The sequence below is a fragment of the Nothobranchius furzeri genome, chromosome 6 (assembly GCF_043380555.1).
Source record: "Nothobranchius furzeri strain GRZ-AD chromosome 6, NfurGRZ-RIMD1, whole genome shotgun sequence".
NCBI classification, from domain to species: domain Eukaryota; kingdom Metazoa; phylum Chordata; class Actinopteri; order Cyprinodontiformes; family Nothobranchiidae; genus Nothobranchius; species Nothobranchius furzeri.
The window spans coordinates 49,542,736-49,568,326 of NC_091746.1; the positions used below are offsets into that span (position 1 = coordinate 49,542,736).

Genomic DNA, 25,591 nt, shown 5'->3' on the forward strand with positions numbered 1-25,591 from the left:
AGAGGAAAGCAGAGGTAAAGAGTAGGGCTGGGCGATATGACGATTTTAGACCGTTTTACGATCTACACATCTGACGGTCTGTTATTTTTGAGAGACCGTTTTATCACGATTCACAGCTCTGCTGTTGAATTTCTGCCTCTGAATGAAAAGGGAACTTACCTCAGGCGAATGACACGCCTTTGTTTGACCCTTAACCAATCAGAGTTAGTCATGGTAATATATTAGTGACCCGCTTGTTTTCACTTGTGTGTGAACAAACATGGCTTCGGCCGCGGCTGAGCGACAACGAGGTTTTCGTTCCGAAGAGGAACGCAGGGTTTCCTTAGCGCGCGGAGCTAACAGCTTAGCGACGTGACATGTCTCGGAGAAAGCGTAAAAACACGTTGGACGCTTCTTCTGAAGCAGGAAAATAACACTGCTTCTTAAGCAGAGCACGACGCCGCCTCGTCCACCCTCTGCCGAGCCGGTGTCGGTACCGGACTGAGCTCGGTCACTGGGTCGTTGGAGCAGCCCCGTGACTGCCTGATGGAAAACCAGCGGGTTTCATCAGACTCGTAGTTTCTTGTTTTTGCTGGGACCCCCTGTATTTTACCGCTCCCTCCTGCAGTCTTCCCCTATTAACATTTAAAATGATTCTGTAAACTCCGTGTATCAATAGAAACAATCTCTGCCTCTGCCAGCTGCAGTAAATGTGGTCTCCAAATAATAAGAGGTGCACTCATCTGTGTATCTCCTTTGATCCGCATTAGTGATATTTTCAGCACCAGAACAGTGAAGCAAAGAAAGATTCCTGAGTTTGTTAGTAATTTTATTTATTAGGTGCATCTAACCTGTTCTATTTTTCTCTGAAATGAGATCAAATCAGTGCTTCTATGGGTTGTCTCCAATCTGCACTGGAAAATGTTACTTTATTTAGAGACTTGTTGCAGAAAATATTCAGAATGCGCAGTTATTTGCTACCACAAGCGATCTCTGGTCCAGCCGCACATCAGAGCCGTATTTGAGCTTAACTATCCACTACATGAGCAACTGGGAGCTACATAGTATTTTGAACAAGTTAATGTTTGCACAATACGTTTGCAATTGACATGTTTGCACTTTAAATATGTTTACGATTTTAATTTATGTTAAGTTACTTGAAAAACGAGAAAAACTGATTTTTGTAATTGTTTCTCTCAGGGCTTTTATCAACTCTGGTGTGAGTTTAAAATATAAGTGTGTTAGCACTGTGCTGATTATCCCTAATATGAATAAATGTTTATTTATTCAATGTTTCTCTTCTTTAATACGCAATTGAAGTTATGCTATTCATGGATAAAAAATCGTGATAAAATCGAAATCGTGATAAAATATTGGAAAAATCGTGATATTCTATTTTTGCCATATCGCCCAGCCCTAGTAGAGAGTACTTGTTTTTGATAATGATCTGGTTCAGTCCATGATAGTCGATGCAGGGACACAGGGATCCATCCTTCTTTGACAAAAAAAAAACCCGCACCCAGGGGGGACGTGGGAGGCCTTATAATACCTGCAGACAGGGACTCAGAAATGTATTTAGCCATACTTCCTTGTTCTGGTTTGGACAGGTTGTATAGGCGGCTTGAGGGAAACACTGCATCAGGAACGAGATCGATACAACAATCATAGGGTCGGTGAGGAGGCAATGAGGATGCACGGTCCTTGCTAAACACCTGCTGGAGGTCATGGTACTCTGAGGGGACTTCCATCAAATTGGGGGGCTCTTGTGTCTGACTCATGGGTTCTTCAACAGGAAGGAGAGCTGAGAGGAGGCAGTGGGACAAGCAAAAGGGGCTCCAGGCAGCGATCGACCCTGTCCTCCAATCAAGGTGGGGATTATGATTGACCAACCATTTATGGCCCAGGACTACAGGAGACTGTGGAGAAGGAAACACGAAAAAACTCAACACTTCATGGTGATTTCCAGAAACCAACAGATGTACCAGAACTGTACGATGGGTTATGGTGGTGAGCAAGCTCCCGTCCAGTGAGGAGGCCTTTATGGGTGAAGGGAGTAGGACAGTGGGGATGTTGAGTTGTTGTACCACCGTTAGATCCAAAATGTTCCTCTCACAACCTGAGTCCAACAAGGCATCTGCAGAAAAAGTATTTTGGTTGAAGGTGACCGAGCAGGATCAAGCACATCAGGAGTTTGGGCTACTTGCATTTCCACCCACCAGCAATCCCGGTTCTACTGGTGGGCGGCGGCTTTTGGCCGAACCGGACAGGTCGGGACAAAATGGCCAGTTTGACCACAATACAGACACAGACCAGAGGAGCGACGTCTCTGCTTCTCCTCAGGAGACCGTTGGGCTCTTCCGATCTGCATCGGTTCCTCTGGTCCTGTAGGATGGGAGGCTTGTTGTGGTGTTTGGTAGACACGTTAATGTGGGACTGTAACCGGCGGGGGCCTGAACAAGTTGGTTCTATGTCTTTCCTTAAGACGCTTCTCGATGTTGGTGGCCAGGACGATAAGGGCCTCAAGGTTCTCTGGTTCCAGACAATAGGCTAACTGATCCTTGATGCACTTGGTTAAGGCCTGAGGGAAGGCGGCTTTAAGGGAGGCCTTGTCTAGGGTGGAAACTGAAGCGAGGGTTCGGAACTCAATAGCAAATTCTGTAACTGATTGTTTACCCTGTTGCAGATTCCAGATACGTTTTGCTAACTCTGCCGGGGATTCTGTGAAATCGAACAGCTGCTTGAACTCACCAAAAAAATCTGAGAGGGAGCCGCGTAGGAAGTTGGGCTGGCAGCTCTTGGCCTCAGCCCACTGCAAGGCCTTACCCCGGAGCAAACCAACAATAAACGAAATTTTAACCGTATCTTTAATAAAAGTCTCTGGGGGACATTCAAAAGCTAACTGACATAATAATAAAAAACTACGGCATTAACCTGGTTTGCCGGAAAAGGTGTCGGGTTGTGGAGATTCAGCGACCCGGAAGCCAAACCCAGGCGGAGGAACCGAAAGTGATGACTGGGATGGGGCTGCAGAAGTAGTGGTAGACGGAGGTGTAGTTCTGAATGCGTCATTCATCTGGCGAAGCGCGGAGCCAAGCTGGAACAGGTGCTCATTAGTGGAGGACAATTGGTCAAGGACAGCTTGTAAGGATCTTTCATGTTTGGCTAGAGTGTTAGCGACGGCTGGTGGAAGTGATTCTTCCATGAGGGTGGACTTTTGGCCGGTTGATTCTGTCATGTTGGGAATATGTTTTACCCAGGACATGAAAGAATCACAGACAGTAACGATGGTAAGTAAATAACAAATAATATTTATTAAGAATGATGTGTAACTGAAAACGCTGCTCCAAACGGGAACAGGAAGAACCGTGATCTAGAACGGGAAAGCAAACTGGTGTTAGAATCACGAAACCCTGGAACCAGAGAACCAGAACTGGAATTGTTTGGAGACCTATTCTTACTGGAGATGATCGGTCTTGGTGAGGCAGGGCTGGGACTTTGGGGCCAGGTAGGGACAGACAAGCAGCAGAGAATGAGGATCCAGGATGGGATGAGGAAACAGGTTGCGAGGCAGACGGTGAGGCAGGTTATGATGCAGGTCCGGAGGCTGGTGGTTAGGCAGGATGGGAAGCGGACAGGACGACAGGCAGGTGGGGGAGAGTGAGGAGACCAGGGGGACGGTGAGCGACGTGATGTTGGAACAACAACTCCAGACGGCAGTGGGTAATTCATGAGAACAGACGAGCAGGAACCTTCAGGACTCGGTAGACCGGGGCTGACTGGAACAGAACATCAAACGACACTGCGACTGGCTAGTGTTTACCCAAGATGTGAGTATCAACCGGCACCGGAGTTGTGTCACACCGCTCCTTTAGTGCCCCTGGCCCTCTGCTCAGGGAGATCAAGAACAGCTGGCTCTTCGACCCCCACAACACAGAACTGGGACAACTGCAGTGTATTAAGTGAAATGAATAGTGAGCAGGGCAGACCGTGACATCTGCTGATTCTTGGATGATAAACCAACAACAGCCTTTCCAGTCGTGATTCAAGATGGCGAGTCCATGAATGCTAAGTGACAGTGTGACGTAGATCTGTCAGACTTTTCAAATCCTAGTTTCACCGAAGGAGATAGGTGTAGGAGACTATCTTCATGTTAAGCCTGCATGAAAAACTCACAGTGACCGATTAAAATCAGAAATAATCATTAAAAACATATTATTTTTAGTGCAGCTGACATTTATTCCAAGTATTTTTAAGCTGCATGCTTTACATTGTAGTGATACCATGCCATGTTATCATTGTGTGTGCCCCCAGTTGCATTTCTATAATGATTATGTGAACTCTTTCTAACATTGCCATGTTCATATTATTATTACCTTTTTTGGACCTCTTTTGAGTACAAATTTAAAGAAAATGCCATAAAATTAGTTTGGCATTTCGTGAATAAAAATTATTCACATTTCTGTGGCCCACGAGGACTAACAATATTAGTTGCAGTCACCCAAAATGCATGTAACTGCCATTTAGAAACAAGGTTTATATATTTTCTCTTTGCCATATATTTGGTGATATTTCTTTACTTTGTGCTGAGAAAAGAAAAGCCTTGACATGTGTCTGTTTGCTTTGTGTCATATGTCAGGGCTCCTGGTGAAAAATCACTAACCCTTTCTCTTAAATTTTACTCCTTCAAAATTAAAGCAGCTGCATTAATTCAGTCTAGTGTAATCTGCGCGCGCGCACACACACACACACACACACACACACACACACACACACACACACACACACACACACACACACACACACACACACACACACACGTATCTACCCCCCAAAGGTTTCTGCTTTAATATAATCAAGCACCTCACAGGCGCAGACAGATTTTGGAATTTTAAACCTTTTGCATAATCAAACATGCAGTAACAAACAGTTACGCAGCTGAGCCCCCTCTAACACACACACACACACACACACACACACACACACACACACACACACACACACACACACACACACACACACACACACACACACAGAGAGAGAGAGATTGTGAGTCATAGACATATGTTAATAAACCTCATATGAACCGACACGTTCCACCTCCCCCTCCAGCCCCTCCCGTCAAAGTTCAACCCAACCACTCAGTGCTGACGGAGACAAAGCAAAACTGGGCTCCAGGCAAAAATAGGCACCATAAAATAAAATAAGCTACCACACACCACAACTTCATAAGCAGCATTCACTGAAACACTAAAACCATGTTTGGTTTGTGTGTTCTGCTCTTATAAACTCAACCCCACTGCCTTGAAGACTTTATGGATCAGATCCTGTCCTGTAGACTCGCTCTGTCAGTATGTGTTTGTGTCTTTGCACACACGTGTGTGACTGTGCACATGTGAGACCACTGGCCTGGTCCCTGCCCATCACAACAGGGCAGAGCGAGGCCAGCTCCTGATTTAAACATCAGCTGTCATAAATGTTTCAGAGAGAGGGAAGGCCATGGAGGCACTGCTGGCAGCTTTTCAGGAGTGGGTGGGAGTGAGGGTGGGGGTGAAGGAGTGGCTGCTATGGCTACAATTTGTGTGACAGAACATGGAATGGGTTTATTAAAGGAGACAATCTTTGGTCAGCCGGGTTGGAAATGAAGAAACAACTAATTGTTTTTTCTTTTCAACTTAATTTTGTTCATTATTTTGACAATTTAGAATAAGACGCATAGTTTTAATAATGATACGGTTTTATTTATTGGCACAACATTGACACAGACAGGTCATTAAACACATAAATAGTCTATTTTAAGGTTTACTTGGGCCTTCTAGCATCCAGGGTGTGACATCAATTACTGTTTATGACCTATAGTCTCTGGAGACAACAATCACGACTCTTAAAATTACTATTAGAGTCATGTAAGACTTGTTTCTTTAACCTGATCATGTATTTGTGAAGCTTGAACCAATAAAGTAGAATGTAAGGCAAAAATCCCATTGAATGCAACTTTATTTATAATGCACTTTAAGAAACCACAAAGGACCAAAATGCAACAGAGAGGTAATCAAACTAAAAACAACTGCAATTTATACCTCATTAAACAATAAACAAGTAAATAAGAATGCATACGATATTAAGATGAGGTATTAAAGAGCAAGTTACCCCTACCAGAGTAGCAATCCACTCCCACTTCCTGTTTGAAAAATGCAACAAATACTGTTGCCTAGCAGACTGAGAGGGCGGAGCCGCTAACAAATACACACACACACACACACACACACACACACACACACACACACACACACTCTCTCTCTCTCACACACACACACACACACACACACACACACACACACACACACACACACACACACACACACACACAGGCTCACAACGACATTGTGACATCTTATGGTACCAGCTAACATTCTAGGGTACCTCTTAGCCAACAGCGATGGTAGATTTAAATTCAAATACAGTGCAGAGTTTTTACCTGACAACAGCACAACACTGACAGTTTTGGGCAGAAAATTTAAATTTTTACTAAAATGCACTAAAGTGCAAAACTATCAACTACGCGTGTTTGCAGCACGATTAGACACGTATTTATATAGTTTATCAGGAAAAAAAATGTTGATTTGGGGGTGACTTGCTCTTTAAAGGTGCATATTTAAAAGCCATCACAGAGGTGGACTGTCTAAGTTTTAAAGGCAGGTCATTCCACATTTTAGGAGCTGCCATTGCAAACCTACAGTGTAGGGCTGTAACAAATCAGAGAGGTATGGTGGCACAAGGCCAATGAATCTAATAGCAAGTAAAAGGACCTTAAAATAAATTCTAAAATGTACCGGATACTAGGGGTGGGCGGTATAAACGGTATACAGTAGAAATGATATTAATTTGGCCAATGGTAGAGATTTTGACTATATCAGCCTATCGCAGTAGCGCATGTTGATGACGTCATCAAGCGGCGTCTGTTGAGGCTGAAAGCATGGAGCCTGTGGTGGAGGAGGAGGAGGTTCTCGTAAAGAAGACCGGTGCAACATCGGTCATTTGGACTTGGTTTGTATATAAGGAGTCGGATGTGGAGCAGAACAATATAATCTGCAAAGTAAGCCAGAAGAAAGCATTAGCGAATAGAGGGAACACATCTAATTTGTTTTACCACCTCAAAACGAAGCAAGTTGTGGAATACGAAGAAAGCCAAAAACTGTGTCCTCAACAAACGCCCAGTCAGTCGAGCGGTAAGAAAAGTGGTCTTACACACCAGCAGACGGAATTTTACAAGCATTTGCTAAAGGCACTCAGTATGAGAGAAATAATCAACGGTGGATTGATATTACAAATGCCATTACCACGTACCTGTGTAAGGACATGGTGCTGTTTCTTACAGTGGAGAAAAGCGGCTTTCGGGACATGATTAAGACACTCGATCCACGTTATGAGGTACCGAGCTGCAAACACTTCAGCCAAACAGAGATGCCAAAACTGTACGAGAAAGTCCGTGAGCAAGTAAAGCAGGCATTTTATACTGTTTGAAGTGTGTTTATTCTGCTGCTGCAATGTATCTGGTATGTGAGAATGTTTATAAACAGTCGTTTTTGACACATATACAAAAGAAAGTCATATATCGCAATATATACCGTTACCGCACATTTTTCTAATTATATCGCAATATAGATTTTAGGCTATATCACCCACCCCTACCAAATACCACTGGAGTGAAGCTTAAGGATGGGTGATACGATCATATTTTTGTGCGCCTGTTATAAGGCGAGCTGCGGCATTTTGAATTCACTGGAGGAGGGCAATAGAGAAGGTTACAGACAGCTACACACAGTAAATTACAGTAGTTGAGACGTACTGTGATAAAAGCATGTATCAAGGTTTCAAGCTGCTGCATTGACAGGGTAGATTTGACTTCTACCACAAGCTGCAGCTGGGCAAAAAAACGGAACTTAACCACTGACTTAATCTGGGTTTCAAATGTAAGGCTTGTATCCACTTTAACCCCCAGGTTCGTGGAAAGCTCTTCAGTGCTCTGGACCAAAGAACCAAGATCCACAGTGGGAGGGTCAACAAAGCCGCTAAAGACCACCACCTCTGTCTTTCCCTCATTAAACTGGAAGTGATAAAGAGCCAAAAAGGACAATTAAACAAACAAGAGAAACACTGAGAAATGATGAGGGGTCTGAAATTCACAAAGGTGCATCCTACTGAGACAGTTTGTGACAAATTTCAGGAAATCACATCGTGTGACTTTCAAATAATTTGTTTGTGTCATACCCCTGGAAATAACTATTTGAACATCTGAGAAAATCTGTGTTATTTGGTACAGAAGCCTTTGTTTGTGAGGTCAAAGGTTTCCTGTAGTTCGTGGCCAGGTTTGCACAAACTGCAACAGGGATTTTGACCCACAAATCTCCTCTAGGTCTGTGAGGTGGCTGTCGCTGAGCAACTCGGAGTTTCAGCTCCCTCCAAGGATTTTCTATTGGATGTAGGTCTGGGGACTGACTGGGTCACTCCAGAACCTCGATGTGCTTCTTACAGGGTCACTCTTTGGTTATCCTGGCTGTGTGCTGTGTTGCTGCATGGCCCCACTCAGTGCAGTCACCCTGTCCTCTTGGCAGAAAAACACTCCCAAAGCATGATGTTTCTACCCCCATGCTTCATTGTGGGGATGGTGTTCTTGAGATGCAACTTATCTTTCTTTTTCCACCAAATATGGCGAGTGGAGTTTAGACCAAAAGTTTTATTTTGCAACAGTGAATGACCATCCAGATGGTCATTGGCAAACTTCAGAGTGACCTGGACATGTGATGACTTGAGCGGGGAACCTTCCATGCAATGCATGATTTGAAACCATGACAGCGTAGGGTTCTACCGATTTCTACTGGTTCTTTGAAAATAATACAATATGAAGTCCTGATTTTTTTAAATACGTTTGTTTAGCACTTACAATGTGAAATTCAGACCTCTCAATTATTTTGAAGAGGGAAAACTTGCGAAATCACAGGGCGCTCAAATACTTATGTTCCTCACTGTAGCTCATTTACAAAGTGTATGCTGGTTTTGTTTGGTATGTATCAAAAAGGACATACCATATAAAGTTTATAATTATTTCATTTTTTCTAATTCTGGTTCCATATCTATACAGCTAATTATGAGGCCAAAAACAGCTAAATAGGCCTTTAATGCTAAGTAAAGAACATGTAAGACAACTGCATCAAACTTATTAGAAACCCCAAATAAGAGAGGTGTTAGTGTGGTATTTATGTGCAGTCAATTTGTTGTTCCAGGAGAAGTCTGACACATTTGTTTTACAAAGAGAAAACAGGTCAGGGTCACAGCAGAAGGCTTTTATCACCCCACCGCTGATGTCTAATCAATACTAAACCAGATCCTCAAACACTCAGCTCTTCCCTTTCCCTCGCTGAGGCTTTCTTCTCCCTGCCTACCTGCTTCAGCTTCACTGTCGTCCTCTCACAGCCCACTTTTGATCTCATCTGAAGTGTTTGAGTACAGGATGCATGAATCCTTACAGTCTGTTCCCAAGGTCAAAAAGTGGCCTGACATGCTCTTTGATCTATTTGCAGCTTGAGCACATGCCTCCACCTGCTGGAGGCATCTCAAACTGCCAACAGCTGACAGGCGGAGGATGTAATTAGCTTAATGGCTGGTCGAATTAGGCTAAATGCAGACTGAGTCTGCTGAAATGAGCAAAAGTGTAGAAGGACTTGGAGCTGATTATCAAGCATGATAACATCTCAGCACTCATAAAAAAATCTAATTCCCTAAAACTGAAGAGACAAAATGTTTTTTACACTAACCCACCCAAAAGGCCAATGAGACAGGAAATTAGTTTTTGACTAATTTAGATAACATAAATCTTTTGGAGGTTTCTATGAAGAGGATATGCATCTTTCACCATTTGTAGGTTTCTTTTAGATTAATGTGAGTTTGGAAAAACAAGTAATTTCTTGCATTTAGTCAAGTTCAGAGAGGATTTCTGCACAGCTCTATAGTCCTGTAAATAACATTTACAGCTATCACGTAACTATTTACTTTGTTACTTTGTAGTCATTTTCAGTAATACGCATTAGTTGTAAACATAGACAGTGATAGCACTTCCTGTGATACAACTAGCTAGAAATGTATCACAAGCCATCTAATTGCAAAAAATCCTGTCAAAATGTCAGATTTAGGCCAGATTAATCATATGATTAAAAAATGCAATTTCAATTATGTGGTTTTAAGCAACACATTTAGCCACAAACATAAATGACTGTAGCACTCAAGTGTTACAGTTAGCTACAAATTAAGCACAAAGTTAGCATGCTGTAAAACTTATTGTCAGAAGTTTGCAGTAGTTCTGCAAGAATTACTGTATAATACAAATTAAAGGAGTAAAGACTGACAATACAGAAGTGATCTAAACAGGAAAAACATTAAGGTTAGTGGTGTTTTAAGTAATAGAGAAATCTTCTTAGCTCCGCTGCTAGCCGTTAGCTCTTCTACCTGGTAGCGGCTAATCTATACACAGTTTTCATGTAAAATGTTAATTATTCACAATCTTTACACTTTAAATGGCACAAATAAAAGTTCAACTTTAGAGAGAAGAAGCAGACTGACCTGAACATATTCTGCCTGGGTCTCCACTGGTTCCATGAGGCTAAAAATGAGAGTAAAAAGAAAATTAGTGGAAAAATAGGGAAAAGAAAGAGAAGTGAAATGGCAAAAGCATTGGATAATGTCACAAAAGGGTGAAAATGGATGAGTGTAAACCTCTATCCAGCCTGTGTATGCATGTGCTTTGATTCTCAGTTTGATCCGTGGAAGCCGATTCTCGCCACTCGGATTTAAAAACAAATACTATTTGTTTTTTAATTAGCTATCTCATAATTATACATCTCACAATTATTTTTTATCAGAGTGGCAGGAATGAACTTCTATACTGATCTACGTCTCTAACAGGTGCATTTTGCACCCCACCCCTACACCATCCCCCAAAAAGAAGAAAAGAAAACATGAGAAAATGTATTTACACAGGCTTTTTCAAGTATGGATGACTCTCCCTGCGTAAAAAAAAAAAAAAAAATACAAATTTAATTTTAATTAAACTAAATAACAAATATTAAAATAAATTCATAAATGTTGAAATTAATAAATCAATATGCAAATAAATGAAGAAAACATTTAATTATTTAGTTCTCTTTTTTTTATTCTATATAAACAGCATGATCCAAGTATAGCATTTGAAACCTTTTTAACAAAAATACTTGATTTATGTAATAAAAACTGTCCAAGGAGAAAACAAAAACAACTGCTAAATAATAAGCCATGGATAACAAAGGGGCTACAAAATGCCTGTAAAAAGAAGAATACACTATACAAACTATTCATAAAAACAAGAACAAAACAGGCTGAAAACAGATACAAGTCATATAAAAACAAACTAACAACTTTAATCAGAATTAGTAAAAGGAATACTATGACAAATTACTACAGTGGAACAAAAACAATACCCAAGGAACATGGAAAATATTTAAAAACATTATTAATAATAATTATGGCAAAAAAGCCCAATTGAGGCTCTGACCAGGGAAAATGGAATTCCTATAAATGAACAGGGAGAAATTGCAAATGTACTAAATGATTATCTTGTAAATATTGGGACCAATCTAGCTAAGATGATAGAAAAACCAAAAGTTGAAATGGATGTTACTAGACACATCACTGCTAACGTAAATACCATGTATATTAAGAACACTGATGAACAAGAATACATTTCCAATGTAAAAAAAAAAAAGTAAAGAACAGATCAAAAGACTCTGAGGGTTTTGAAATGTCGTTAATAAAAATCATAATAGAATGTATTGCTAAACCGTTTGCATACATTTGTAATCAATCATTTAAAACTGACATTTTCCCCAGTAAAATGAAAACTGCGAAAGTTTTACCAATATTTAAATCAGGTGATAAAAAACAGTCATCCAACTACAGGCCAATCTCTCTGTTATCTCAGTTCTCCAAAATAACGGAGAAAATATTTATAAGCAGATTGGATGATTGTCTTGAAAAAAAAAATTTACTAAGTGAGCATCAGTATGGATTCAGAACAAAAAGAACAACGGCAATGGCAACAATTAGTATGGTAGAGGCACTATCTAAAGCAATGGATAATAAAAGCAATACAATGGGAATTTATTTAGATCTTAAGAAAGCCTTTGCCACAATAGATCACAATATCCTGCTAACCAAATTAGATAAATATAGCATACGAGGAATAGCATATACGGTAACTGGTTAAATAGCTACCAAACAGGAAGACAACAATTCACTGAAATTGGAAATGTAAAATTATCTACAAAACAAGTGTCCTGTGGGGTACCTCAAGGTTCAGTGTTAGGACCAAAGTCATTCACACTTTACATAAATGACATCAATAAAGTAACTAATCAATTGAACTATATTCTCTTTGCAGACGATACCAATATGTATATAACAGGGAAAGACATAGAGCAACTACTGAATATAGTTGGAAGTGAACTAGAAATCCTAAAGACCTGGTTTGATTGTAACAAATTATCATTAAATCTAAGCAAAACTAAATACATTACATTTGGAAAACAAAAACTAAAGAATCTTCCTAAATTAATAATAAATGGGGAAAATATAATAAGAGTTAATAAAATTAAATTCTTGGGTGTCACAATACACCAAATGCTGAGTTGGAAGCCGCACATAGAAAATGTAAAAACTACGATGTCTAAAATTATTGCAGTCCTAAATAAATCGAAACACATTCTAAAAGGGAAATCCCTGTTACTTTTATACCAATCATTAGTACCTCCTCACATATGTACTGTATGGAAGTCTGGGGAAACACTTACAAATCTCATGTAGCACCCATAGTTTTATTACAGAAGAGGGCAATGAGAGTAATTACAAACTCTGATTACCGTGCACTAGCACTCCCCCTGTTTATAAAACTAAACATACTAAAATTTACAGACCTGGTCAAACTCCGAACAGCACAAGTAATCTATAAAGTACAAAATAAAATATTTCCGGAATGTATTCAGAAGCTATACCAGGTCAAAGAAATTCAGTATGATCTAAGGGGGGAAGGGCACTTTGTGAGAGAGAAAGGAAGAACAAATGTTAGGAGTCAGAGTTGTACTGCAGTAGGAGTCAAATTATGGAATAACTTGGACACTGGAATCAGGGCATGTAACACTGTTAAATCATTCAAAAAAATGTACGTCGATGAGATGATGTCATACTACCACAATGGCCGTATGTGGTCTAGTGTGTCTGATAGATGTCAATGAAAATGTAATGTTCTTGCACAAGTGATAGTATTCAAATTTCTGTTTTGATCTATACCGTACATCGATTTATTAAGATATTCATTTATCTAGTTTGAATTTACTCATTAATTTAGTTAGTTAGTTAGTGTCTATATATTACTATATATGGCTCCATACTCATACTTATGGATGGAGCTCAGCCTCATGGAAAAACCCCAACAAGCTGCACTTGTGTTGTGAGGATGCTGAACACAGACACGACCTTGTGGAGGCATCATAGCATGTGATGGATCCTGTCAAAACCCTGCTGCACTGGTGTTTCGGTCAGCACGCTGCGGTTTCTGCTGTGCAGCTTTACAACACAGAGCAAGAGCCAGCAAAAGAGGCAATTACACTCTCAGGCAAGTTTTAAGATCAATTGGTTCAACTCCCAATTGCATGATACGTCTCACAGGACTTGGAGTAAATTGGTGTAACACACCACTAGAGAGAGATCAGATCAAAGGGTTGTGTTATGGCAGTGGGCGAGGGGGAATGTTAACAGTTTCCACAGCAGAGGAGCTCTACTCTGCTTCTACAAAGCTGCTGCTGCTGTTCTTTAATTATTAACGTCTCTACAAATATAGAATTCTCCAATGTCATTTCCACAGATAGCATTATTTGTCCATTGAAAATGAGACAACAGAATGAATGGGCTGTGGCAAGATTGTGGGAAAGACTTTGAATCATTCATAGATGTTGGATTCTGATGTGATCAAACAGAATGTTTTTGCTGCTATGCACACAAAACCCAGAATGTGTTGATTATAGAGTGGTTTATAAATACTTTTAGGCACGTCTGTATTCAAAAATTCTGTTAATCTGAATATTGAGAAAGGACAAAATTTCTACGAGGTAAAAGTTCAATTGAAAAGCAAAATTTAGAGTCAGCAGTTTGCATTTAAACATTTTAAGAAGCTGAAATAATTTTATCACAGAAATAAATGAATGAAAAATAAACTTTTTAATGGTTTATATTGTTGAGTCCATTGAGTAACTTATGGTTAATGTAGCTTAATTTTTGCTCTGTGTGTGAACTAGAGATAGCTGTGAAAACTTACTAATTGCATTCATTTATAAATAATAGCCAATGGATAAAAAATGACATTTTTGCCAAAATGGTAATTATCTGGTGCATATAAGATTCAGAGAATTAGTTTGTCGTCTGTTTACACAGCTGACTACACAAGTCGTGGTCGTTTCTCAAAAGCATACATACTATCTGGCAAAAACAGACATTTTATTCTTTCTTGTTCTAAATAAAGTAGAATAAAACACCCCACTCATATCATGTTCCGATGCAGCACAGCTTAGAGAATCTGCCTTATTTTTACAGTCATAGATTTTTGCTCATGTTCCGACAGTAGAAGAACAGGCTGTATACTTGAGTGTTAAAGGGGCCATATCATAAAAAAATCCACTTTTTGGAGATTTTTACCATGTTACCATTTCCTCATGAAAAACCCCAAACCCATTTATGGCTGCATTCATGCATTTTCCTGTTTCAGCTGCAAATTTTGGGTTTTATTTTGAAAGTCTTGTAAAGCCTAAATGGTAAACGGCCTGTATTTGATATAGCACATTCTAGAGTCCTGGAAACTCACAAGGCGCTTTACAACACAGTCATTCATCCATTCGCACCCTGGTGGTGATGAGCTACATTGTAGCCACAGCTGCCCTGGGGCGCAAAGAGGCAAGTCTGCCGAGCACAGGCATCACTGATCCCTCCGACCATCACCAGCAGGCAAGGCAGGTTAACCTTCTCAGGCTCAAAACACGTTTTGATAAAATGACGGACAACTAAGTCCTTCAGGGGTACTTCTGAGTTTAAAAATGCTCATGAAATACGTTTGTAGAGTAACCAGGTAGGTAGGTTTTAACATTGCAAATCTGCAATGCCTGCCTCCAGAGGGTTAAGAGTCTTGCGCAAGGACACAAAAACAGCTAGCGCCTGAGTGAAGCTCAAACCTGCAACCTTCCATTTACAAGGTGAGCACTTAACTCCTGTGCCTCTGTCACCAATGGAAACTAGTCTTGTCACCAGGCCCCAATCTTCTCCTGGAAGCTAGTTTCTGGTCTGAAACTGGTCTTCTGTTGCCTTGCACAGGACATGTATCTTAGGCAACTGATGTTATGTAGTAGATGTGGTAGTCCAGTGGTTGGAGTGCTGGGCTGCAGTTTAGTGTAGGTTCACATCCTGGTTGGACCAGTATTATTTTTTAGCAACACTTGCCAGTATTATGCTTTCAATCCTTTTGTGGGTAAACTGTTTAAAAAGTAAGGACAAATCTGTTGTTGGTTTTTTTTTTACTTTGTTTATTCAGCCAGTGTGAGTCCATGTGAGGTGAGCTGAGTAAATCTACTATGCTGCTTGGAAATGGCCAAATTAAAAGATCTTTAGAGACACAAATATTTTGCAGAAAATAATCAATAAAACTAAAATATAAAAACATGAAATGGGCTTCATCTAAATAAAAACTGCCAGCAGTACTGAGATTCAGAATCCACGTCAGCACATGGAAACACTGAGATGGCAGGTAAGAGCCTTAACCACTGGACATAGCCAATACCATGGCTGACTTGCCTAAGATGCTGTTGTAGGTACATTTTGTCAGCGCAAGCGTGGGTGGAGTCTCACAGAAACAAAGCTTTTTATTTCTTATAACTCATAAGATAAATTACATCTCAACAGTACCAACGTTCATGTTATCATGTACTGTGCCTACCTTTGCTCTCAAAGATTAAAAATAGCATGATATGGGACATTTGTTTTGGCAGGCCTCGTCTCTGTCAGTGTCTACATCTTAGCTCATCACCACCAGTGTGTGAATGTGTGCGTGAATGGGTGAATGACTGATCAATCAATCAATCAATCAATCAATCAATCAATCAATCAATCAAAGCTTTATTTATAAAGCGCTGATGGTGTTGTGAAGTGCCTTAGGGGGTTGTAGAACCCTGAGAAGGCACTGTAGAAATACAGGGCATTTTTGAAGTTTAAAGTATAGTACTCATATTTTACTGCACACACTTTGTATTTACCTTCTGACCATAACAGGTTTTGAATCTTTTTATTTTGTTGAGCTGACTTGGATATCACAAGTACTGTAAACTATTACAGTCATTTTTTAGCCAAATTTACATTTTTTTAAACATGTTTTCCGATTTTCTAAATCTGGCACACACACATGTGAGTTTTGTTTTTATGGGTTTTATTGGAAATTAAAAGAAATAAACTTCACCAGCCACAAATAGCATCATGTTTGACAAGCATTTGGACGGGTTTTCCAGAGCAACTGAGGCAGTTTCTCTGTGAGGAGAACTGAGAGATGGACAGAAGGGATGATTTAGGGTTGGACTGACAGAGGAGGGAGAGTGCTTTGATGCAACCCTATACAACATGCAATGCAGAGCTTTATTTCCCACGATCTCTGAGCCAAACTGATGGGTTGATACTTCAAACTCATGCATGGAAGGCTTTACATGCCAACAAACCTGCGTTTACACGTGCACACCCATACACAGTTCATGTGCATAAAACATAATAGGTGCAGTCTGAAGAAATGTATCTGAGATCTCAGAGTCTTTGGCATGCCACAGGAAACCTGACAAATACACTCTGCTTCAACAAAAAAAAAGGGGGGGGGGGGGGCACTCAGAGGTTACATCGCTCTCCTAAACTCCCCAACTTTTAATGTTATTAATAAGTCAGCTGCTCAAATAAGAAACACTCACAATGAGAGCACGGAGAGCTAATTTCCCCTGGTCTTTAGCACGCAAGAATAAATCGATGCTAAATGAGAAATCATCCAACCAGCGACCAGCCAGCATCTCTCCAGCAGCATTGATCAATAGAAGAAATCAATGTTGCTCGCTGCCTTAAAAAGTGGAAGAATGAACGCAGTTATCTTCTCACTTTGCACTCATCGTCTCAGATCTTTTCACAGGGAAGTCAGCATGAACTCACTTTACATTTTTTACAGATTATAACCCGTGCTCAGATTAGCCACGCTGGTATGGTGTATCTCTTTTACCAGCGTGTTAACTTTCTTTTGGCCATCTTCAGTCAGAGCAACATTATGACATGAAACATAGCAATGGGTTCATTTGTTTTCTGCAGACGGCATCCTTTAAGTACATTAAAGTTATTAAAATCAGTGAGTTTCTGTACAGGATCACCAGGCCTGGATTAATGCACAGGCTTGATATGGCTTAAGCCCAGGGGCCCACGTGTGTTCTGGGGCCCCCATTAGCCAGCTAAAAATATATGATTTTATTTAAATTTACATGCAAGAATATTCTTCAACTGTATTGGCTGACAGAATCATAAGCGACACTGATTGGGTAAACATTGTGGCGGTCTTGAGTTAAGTAATGTGTCACGTAACACGTCATATTCATGTATCATACGCTGTTGCACTTAACGAGGGAAAATGAAAAAAACGTCAGAAAGGAAATATGAGAGCGGCACTCAGAAAAGAAAAATGTATAGAATCAAAGAACAAAAGCACAAAAATATTCAGCAGAAAATCCCAAAATTGTCAGGATATTTTAAATCTGCTGCTGGACCCAACAGCAGGCTATAGAAAAGCAAGACGTTCACGATGAGAGCAACGGAGCTATGCTAGCTGGAGCGGCAGAGGTTCATGATGCTAGCTCAAGGGTGATTTTGTCCACTTGGGTACAAATACCGGATACCGTTTACCCAGGGCCCACTGCAGGGAGGGGCCCTGAGACAGCTTTGAATAAAAATGTTTTATTGTTGATGTTTTTTCCCCCAACTTAATGTCTTAATAAACTTCCCTTTACCTGGATAAAGAGGTTAAGAAACAGAATTTTGCCTTAAAAATAATAACTGAATAATCTCTGAGGCATCTATCACCCCTTAAAAATGTGCAAAGTGGTTTAGTCCACACCAGCGGCCAGGGGCTGCACGGCCGCATGTACAGCTAATGAGACATCGCAGATGCCGACAGCCAGAGCTGGAGGCAGGAGAGTCAGTCATGTCTTTTCCCAAGAAAGGGAAATCTGGCTTCCAGAAAAGAAAAGAAAAGAAAAGAAAAGAAAAGAAAAGAAAAGAAAAGAAGGAGAAGAAGTTAATTGAACAGAAGCAAGTATTGACTAGGTTTTTCAAGAAGGACGGTGAGTAGCAGCCAGCAGCAGCAGAACACAGTTTTAGCTGATATTAGCTAGCTCTCACAAGCTGCATTCATGTTAGGTGTTCAGTGTTAAACGCCTTTAGTTTCACCATCAAGATCAAATATAAATTAACTAGCGTTATCAGTGAAAACACGCGGCCGCCGCCAATTAATTCGCGGACCTCGCAGTAAAAACAGGTTCACTCTGTGTGGATATTTCAGCTCCTTCCCAGTCATGGACCAGGACAAACTTGGTATCGATGGATTCGTGGTAATCTCAGGAATGTGAAGCTGCCACTGTTTTTTGTATAGCATGATGACACTGGTGTTAGACGATTGTTATTGACTTGGTTAGATATTTTAAGCCTATTTTAAATTTCTTTATATTTGATATTGAAAACGGACAATCTTATAATTTGGCTGATAATGCAGGGATTATAAAATTTAGAGTACATTACATTCACAGAGAGAACCTGGTTTATTTCATGTTATATGTATTTAATATATCAATATATATCAGTATTAGCAAAGCTTAACATCATGAACCATGACAGACATGACTGAAGAGCAGATGAAGATATCATGCCAGGCACTGATGAGAAAACATTACAAGGATCTCACAGCTGAATTTGAGAATGAGATGCTACACCTGAGAACAATATATGGTGCCACATTTCCACATATTCAGTCTCCTCTTGTGCTGCTTAATGCCATCTACAGGATGCAATTACAGAGCATTTTTGGAGAAGTTTGTATTGGACTGAGGATATTTTGCACACTACCTGTGACTGTTGCTGGGGGTGAACGGGCTTTTAGCAAACTGAAACTGGTGAAAAATTATTTGAGATCAACAATGTCCCAGGATAGACTGAACAGCCTAGCTCTTCTTTCTATTGAAAGCCAATTAGCCAAAGAATTGGACTTTAAAGATCTCATAAGTGATTTTGCTAACATGAAGACCCGTCAGTGGGCATTTACTGGAAAATAAATTCCAGGATTTTTGTTTGAACACATTGTTGGCAAATAAAAATAATTATATGTGAAGTCTGGGCATTTCACTTTTATTTGCTCAATATAGAGGTTAAACTAAGATCATATTTATTATCTTGTCTTATAGCATGACAAAAAATGTGTAAGAGAGATATTAATTGAGCATGGGGGCCCACCTAGAAGGCTTGTACCTAGGGCCCAGAATTTGGTGCTACGCCCCTGCCTGTACACCTAATCCTCCCCTGAGGATCACAGTGTAGGGAGACACTAGGAGACAACAATCAGTGTTTTTGGAGCTTTTAGCTGAACTGTCTCTTTATTAAACACTCTAAACTGCATTTACGTGCACATCTAAATCGATCTGGGTCAATCCAAGATAATAAACTGGGATTTTCTATTCTAGTTTACATGTACGTTATAAAACCAAACTCTCAAATGAAGTTTGTTTCCTTCAGGTACGTTAGGTGGCGACGTGCATCCTTTTGTGTTGACACTCCTCCAGTTAGCTTATAGCAACACAAAACGTAAACAAACACTGACAAAGTGAAGCAGACAAAGTTAAAACAGGATATGCACAACAAGGAGGAATGGACACCAACAAAGCTGCAGCCCAGCTCACTTTACTGTTACCGGTATCCCCTCGACTGAGCTGTTTACATGCAGATGAAGTTGGTTTCCTTCCACATTACCTGAGTGGTTCAGCAAGATTAGAACCAAGTGGCATTCAGTGAGAATTAACGCGTTTACATGCATTTAAAAAGTCAGTCTATTAGGACAATAGTTTGGTTTTCTGTTTTGTGTGCAAACAGGAGTGACACAAAAAAGCGGACTGTGTTTATAAACAACGTTTGGAACAGTGTTTATGACTTCTACAGCATCTGAGGGCATCTCTGCAGTGTTCTGACCAGTCTTAACTGACAAGTTGACATCTTACTCATGTTAAAACAGTATTTTCTCCATGATCAAGTGGAATAAAAGTAAAACTAACCCAGAGACTTATGATAATTTGTATTTCTTTTTTTTTATTCTGAAGTACCGTAATTTCCGGACTATTTAGCGCACCACAATATAAGCCGTACCGGGCTAAAAGCCGCAGATATCTACTGAATTGAAAAGGTAGTTTAACTGAACATAACTGAACTGATCAGTATCAAACATAACAGAAAAGTTATTGATTAGTTTATTCATCATCCTCCTGCGCACTGAAACCACTGAAGTCATTTTCTTCGGTGTCGGAGTTGAACAGCCTTTTCTGTGGCGATGTCCGTGTTGCGGTCATCATCCCGGGGTGAAGCTGGGAAAACAAGCAGCGTCGTTTTACTGTGAAAAAATCCTCCTGGGCGCTTTCCGTAACACTCCTTTAACCATTCCTTCATTAGACTTTCCAGCATCCATCCTTTCTGGTTGACTAAAGCCGCAACTCATTATAAACCGCATGGTTCAAAGCGTGGGAAAAAAGTAGCGGTTTATAGTCCGGAAAATACAGTACCTGAAAGTTATCTTACAGTGTGGCTGATGTGAAACCTTAGAAAGCAGGTCAACAATAGAAATCAGGAGAACAGAATCATGATACTTATCCAGCACAGGTCAATGAAAAAAAAAACTTGATCAGAACCCCAATCTAATACCACAGAGCGAATCATAACATCCAGTGGAGACTCTGCATCTGAAGACATCTAATACATCTGTCTCTTTGTTGCACAAACATATTTGATGTTTATTTTTTATGTTTCAGAAAAAGCTCTGTAGTCTTTCTTCAGTGGAGTTCTGTTTTAATTCTGATCATTTTGAAAATTGTTTTCAGTCCAAATAAAATGTAACTGATTTAATTTATCTTCACAAAGCTGCAACCTTGGAACTTCTGGATTTTAAATACGAAATAAAATGTGTAGATTCTGGTTTATCAAATGAAATGATTAAATCAAAGACAAAGAAGCATATAATCACAAAACTCTTCATACATTTTTTTGTTTCAAATATTTTTAAGGAACTAGATGCCTGATATTACAAAAAGATGTACTGAAGAGGAGCATTGTGATTTACGGTTCTGTTGATGTTTGTATAGATGACTGAGAAGGGGTGGATTGAGACCGTATGTGAAGGAGTATGTAAAATCAAACACCAAAACTCACCAGTAGACACCATGAGAGTTTCCTTTTCTGTCGTTCGGCTCTTCTTTCCCTGCTTCCTGTTCCGGTTCAGACACAGTTTTGGACTCTACCCCATCACTCTCCACTTCCCCTTCCACCTTCCTGAGAGAAGCGAATCCTGGCCTCAACTCTTCTTCTCCGCCTGACTGAATTTCTCTATTTGAGCCACCAGATGGCACCTCTCCACCAGCAGTGAGGATGTGGTGGTTTGTGAGCTCGTCATCAGGTTCAGACCGGATCTCAGGATCAGCTGGAGGGGTCTGGTTGAGCTCTGTGTCAGGTGTGACTACTGCTTTAGTCTCAGATGGATCAGACAAGACACCTGCAGGAGCCTTGAAGTGACCTTTGCTATCATTGGTCTTCTTGTTACTCTGTTTACTGCCGCTGGGGCATCCTGGGACAAGAATGAGACAGGGACAGACAGAGACAGCTTCTAAAAAATATCAACAATAATTTTCCCAAATCTCAGTTAAACTGTCTGCTTTGCTACCTTTCTTACTCTTGTCTTTCCTCTTCATAAGCAGTCGAGGCAGCGTCCCCATGTGTGTGTAGCCCTTACTGGAACGGACGTGGCTGGCAGTGCGAGGACGCATGGCGTCAGTGTCGTCCAGTGTTGTCTCAGTGACTGAAGTCAGGTTTGCCTCACATCCGCCCTCCTTCCCAGCCTCACATCCTGAGCCTGATTTGGATTTGGAGGCCTTCGAGTCAGATTTGTTGCTGGAGCGGCGAAAGGAAATGCTGGTGATGCTGTCTAACCATTTGAAGCCTTAAAGAGGAGGAGAAAGTCAATTTGTTGCGACAAAAAGTGTAATTTCAAACTCATAGTTTGCTGGGGGGGTATAATAATTGCATATGACATCTTAAAGGAGAGCTGTCTAAGCCTTATGAAAGTAGAAGCAGAGAGGAGAGATGCACCACAGAGAGGTGGAGATCATGTCCATCTGACTGGACATCTCCAGCCCAGAGCTTCAGGCCCTGTCCACGCGTAGACGGGGTTCTGCCAAAACGTAGATATTTTTCTACGTTTTGGCCTGTCATCCACACAAAAACGGAGTTTTTTCACACGAAAACTGATCTTTTTAAAAACTCCGGCCAAAGTGAAGATCTGCGTTTTCTCCGTTTTGGGTGTCTGCGTGTGGACAGACAAAACCGGAGTTTTAAGGTCCACAACGTCACTTTCCGCGACAAAAAATGCTGACATCAGATGTGTGACCTGTGTTTACACTAGCCGACAGCATGGATGCCCTCAGAGCTGCGCTCGCTTTATCAATTGTCCAAGCGCTTTTTGCTTGTTTGTTTTTGCAAGCGGAATTACTGCTCCTTGCGGAAGACCACAGACGAAGGACGAGGTTAAGAACGGGGGAAGTACTGCCGCCTACAGGTCTGGCATGTCCTTAACAACGTATTTATCCGGGTACGTGTGGACAGAGTTTTTTTTTAAACGAGGTGGTGTGGATGCAAGTTTTTGGAGGGGCGGATATTCATTTTTTTAAAATCCCGGCTACGTGTGGACTAGGCCTCAGACTCTCTGAATTAACAATCCAGCAGTTTAATGAATGCATTCCCTAAATAATTCATCCCACAGTGTTCAGTGCTTACTTACCTAATAGTAAAACCATTTGCTGGAACTTCTGCCTGCTGAATAATTCATCTGAGTAATTTTCCAATTCATAGTTGTCCAGTTTTAGTGAATGAAGCTCTATTCTCTGCAGACGTTTGATTATTTTATTCAACTCTAATTAACATTTTTGTTTCATGCATAATCTCACACATTCTGGTCTGGTTGAAGTGTGTTCCTTATGCCAGTGCAGTAAGACAGCTCTAAATTGTTAAAAAAAAGTTATTGATCCCCAGACTTTCTGAAGATTTTCTTTAAACTTTTGCTGCTTTTTCTCTCATTTTTCTGTCTTTGTAACCAGCAGTGACATCACAAATCAGTTTGAGTTTAAATGTGAGAGAAGTGGACAACTAGAAGACCGAAAGTGTGACGACTTAAAACCCAACTTTAGCAAATGGATTGTAAAGTTGTGTCTTTTATAGGATAAAGTTGGAATACAATCAGAAAATATTTGAAAGACCACCTGAGAGAGGCTCCATCCTCCAGCTGATCACCTACAGTTCCCAAATGTTTCAGCTTTAGACCAACAAAATAAACGATAAATGACTCACACTTGCCGTGCCTTTCAGGGTCAGAGGACTCCAAAGCACTTTACACTACAGTGCATCATTCATCCATTCACACACCCTGATGGTGATGAGCTGCAATGTAGCCACAGCTGCCCTGGGGCACACTGACAGATAAAAGATAAATGATTTAAAACCCTGAAAATCACTGGCTTGGTGTGTGTGTGTGTGTGTGCGTGCGTGTGTGTGTGTGTGTGCTCTGTCTTCTTAATCCCCAGTGAGTCGTGGGCTGCTTATACTGAGTTATGACTCGTTGCATTTTGCTGGGTTCCTTATGTAGGAAACTTTTTGCTGATTGGCTTAATGAACTGACCTGTATTGGAATGTTTACTATGTGAAGTGCCTTGAGACGACTTGTCGTGATTTGGCGCTATATAGATAAACTTGAATCGAATTGAGTTGATGATACGCACTTTGTTGAAAAGCCTAATGAACTAGACCTAATTAATTCTTCACATATTATGCAACATATTTCTTTCCATGGCTATTACTTTTAGTTTTGGGAACAATTATAGTAAAAAATTGTGCTGGAAGTAGTTTAATTTTATGCTATTTGTGGAATTAATTTCCCCTCTCAGATATTTGCCACCCACAGTGACTCAATAATTCCAGATTAAAACTCTTTAAAAATCACCTTATTGGTACTCAAATACCATTTCATCCATATAAACCTACTCTCTTTGGTCATGTTTTAGTGACAGAATCCTGAGAAGAAACTGATAAGAGAGTCTGATAAAAAAAAACTGTGTGTGGTTACACGTCTGGTTCATCCCTCATGTTTGATGCCTTTTTGATGTCTAACTCATTCAAAGGTCACAGTTGTATGACTAAAAACCAAAATCCTTCTTTTGAAAATGATCTAGTGGACAGAAAGCGGGTGAAAAAGCATCAATCTTTGATGATGAGATCTGAATCTTGTTCAATTTGGCAATAAAATAAGAATGATGATTCTGCTTCCAAAGCAAACACCCCTGCATGATTGTTGTATTTTAACTGAAACACGTGTAATCAAGTTTACTAAAACAAATTTATTAGGAAATAAATAAACATGTTGCTCCTGAGTCTTACGAGCTGTTTTATCTGTCTGACCAACTGTGACATCAACATGTTATTTTTTTCTGTAAAACTGCTGTGGAGAGAGGTCAAAACAGTCAACCAGAAACTCTTTGCATTCGCGTGGGTGTTTGATTGTATATGTTAGTCCAGGACTCACTAAGGAGCTTTTCTCAGTCTGCAGGTTTCTACCACAAATGTGACTTTATGCAAAAGTTTCCACATGTTTTAATAATCTGTGATGGTGGAAGCAAGGAAGGAGATCTGCTGCATGTTAGAAAAGATGTTGTAGCTAAAGAGCAACACACACACACACACACACACACACACACACACACACACACACACACACACACACACACACACACACACAGATACTCACCCAGTTTCCGTACGCTCATGTTGGGGCTTGAGCTGGATCGGCTGTGGTGCAGCAGTCAAACAAAGGAACTTATTAGTGCTAACTTCTCGTTAAGGAGGAAGACCCTGGGGGACTGTCTGCCAAGGGCAAGGCACTGCTCACACTTTGTGTGTGAGAATATGAGTGAGATGAGCAGCAGGGGCAGGGCCAACCTCATATTTCCTGTGCAAAGCTTTGAGAGCACCAGGGTAAAGAGGAAATGAAAAGCCCTAAAAGGAGAAGAGGAGGGTTGATACAGTATAATAAAAACAATCACTTACAAGGGTGCTTAGTGGATAGAAACATAAACATGAAACCACACCAACAGGAAGTAGAAAAGGTGCTGTGAGAAAATTGGCTCAA

The 25,591-nt window shown here is 40.4% G+C and overlaps 1 protein-coding gene across 2 annotated transcripts in view; it reads right to left on the reverse strand.

The window, feature by feature from the left end:
- The window catches only part of sh2d3ca (SH2 domain containing 3Ca), an 89,964-nt gene extending 64,609 nt beyond the window's left edge, over positions 1 to 25,355 (reverse strand). Inside the window, exons 1-4 of one of the 2 annotated variants that reach the window (XM_054744896.2) lie at positions 25,211 to 25,355; positions 22,082 to 22,357; positions 21,574 to 21,985; positions 10,594 to 10,633 (exon numbers count right to left, since the gene is read on the reverse strand). In XM_054744896.2, the coding sequence (XP_054600871.2) occupies positions 10,594 to 10,633; positions 21,574 to 21,985; positions 22,082 to 22,357; positions 25,211 to 25,229 (747 nt within the window). In that variant the 5' untranslated portion in view covers positions 25,230 to 25,355. The remainder of the gene's footprint in view (positions 1 to 10,593; positions 10,634 to 21,573; positions 21,986 to 22,081; positions 22,358 to 25,210) is intronic. The other variant, XM_054744897.2, reaches the window with a different exon arrangement.
- Between the last annotated feature and the right edge of the window lie 236 nt (positions 25,356 to 25,591).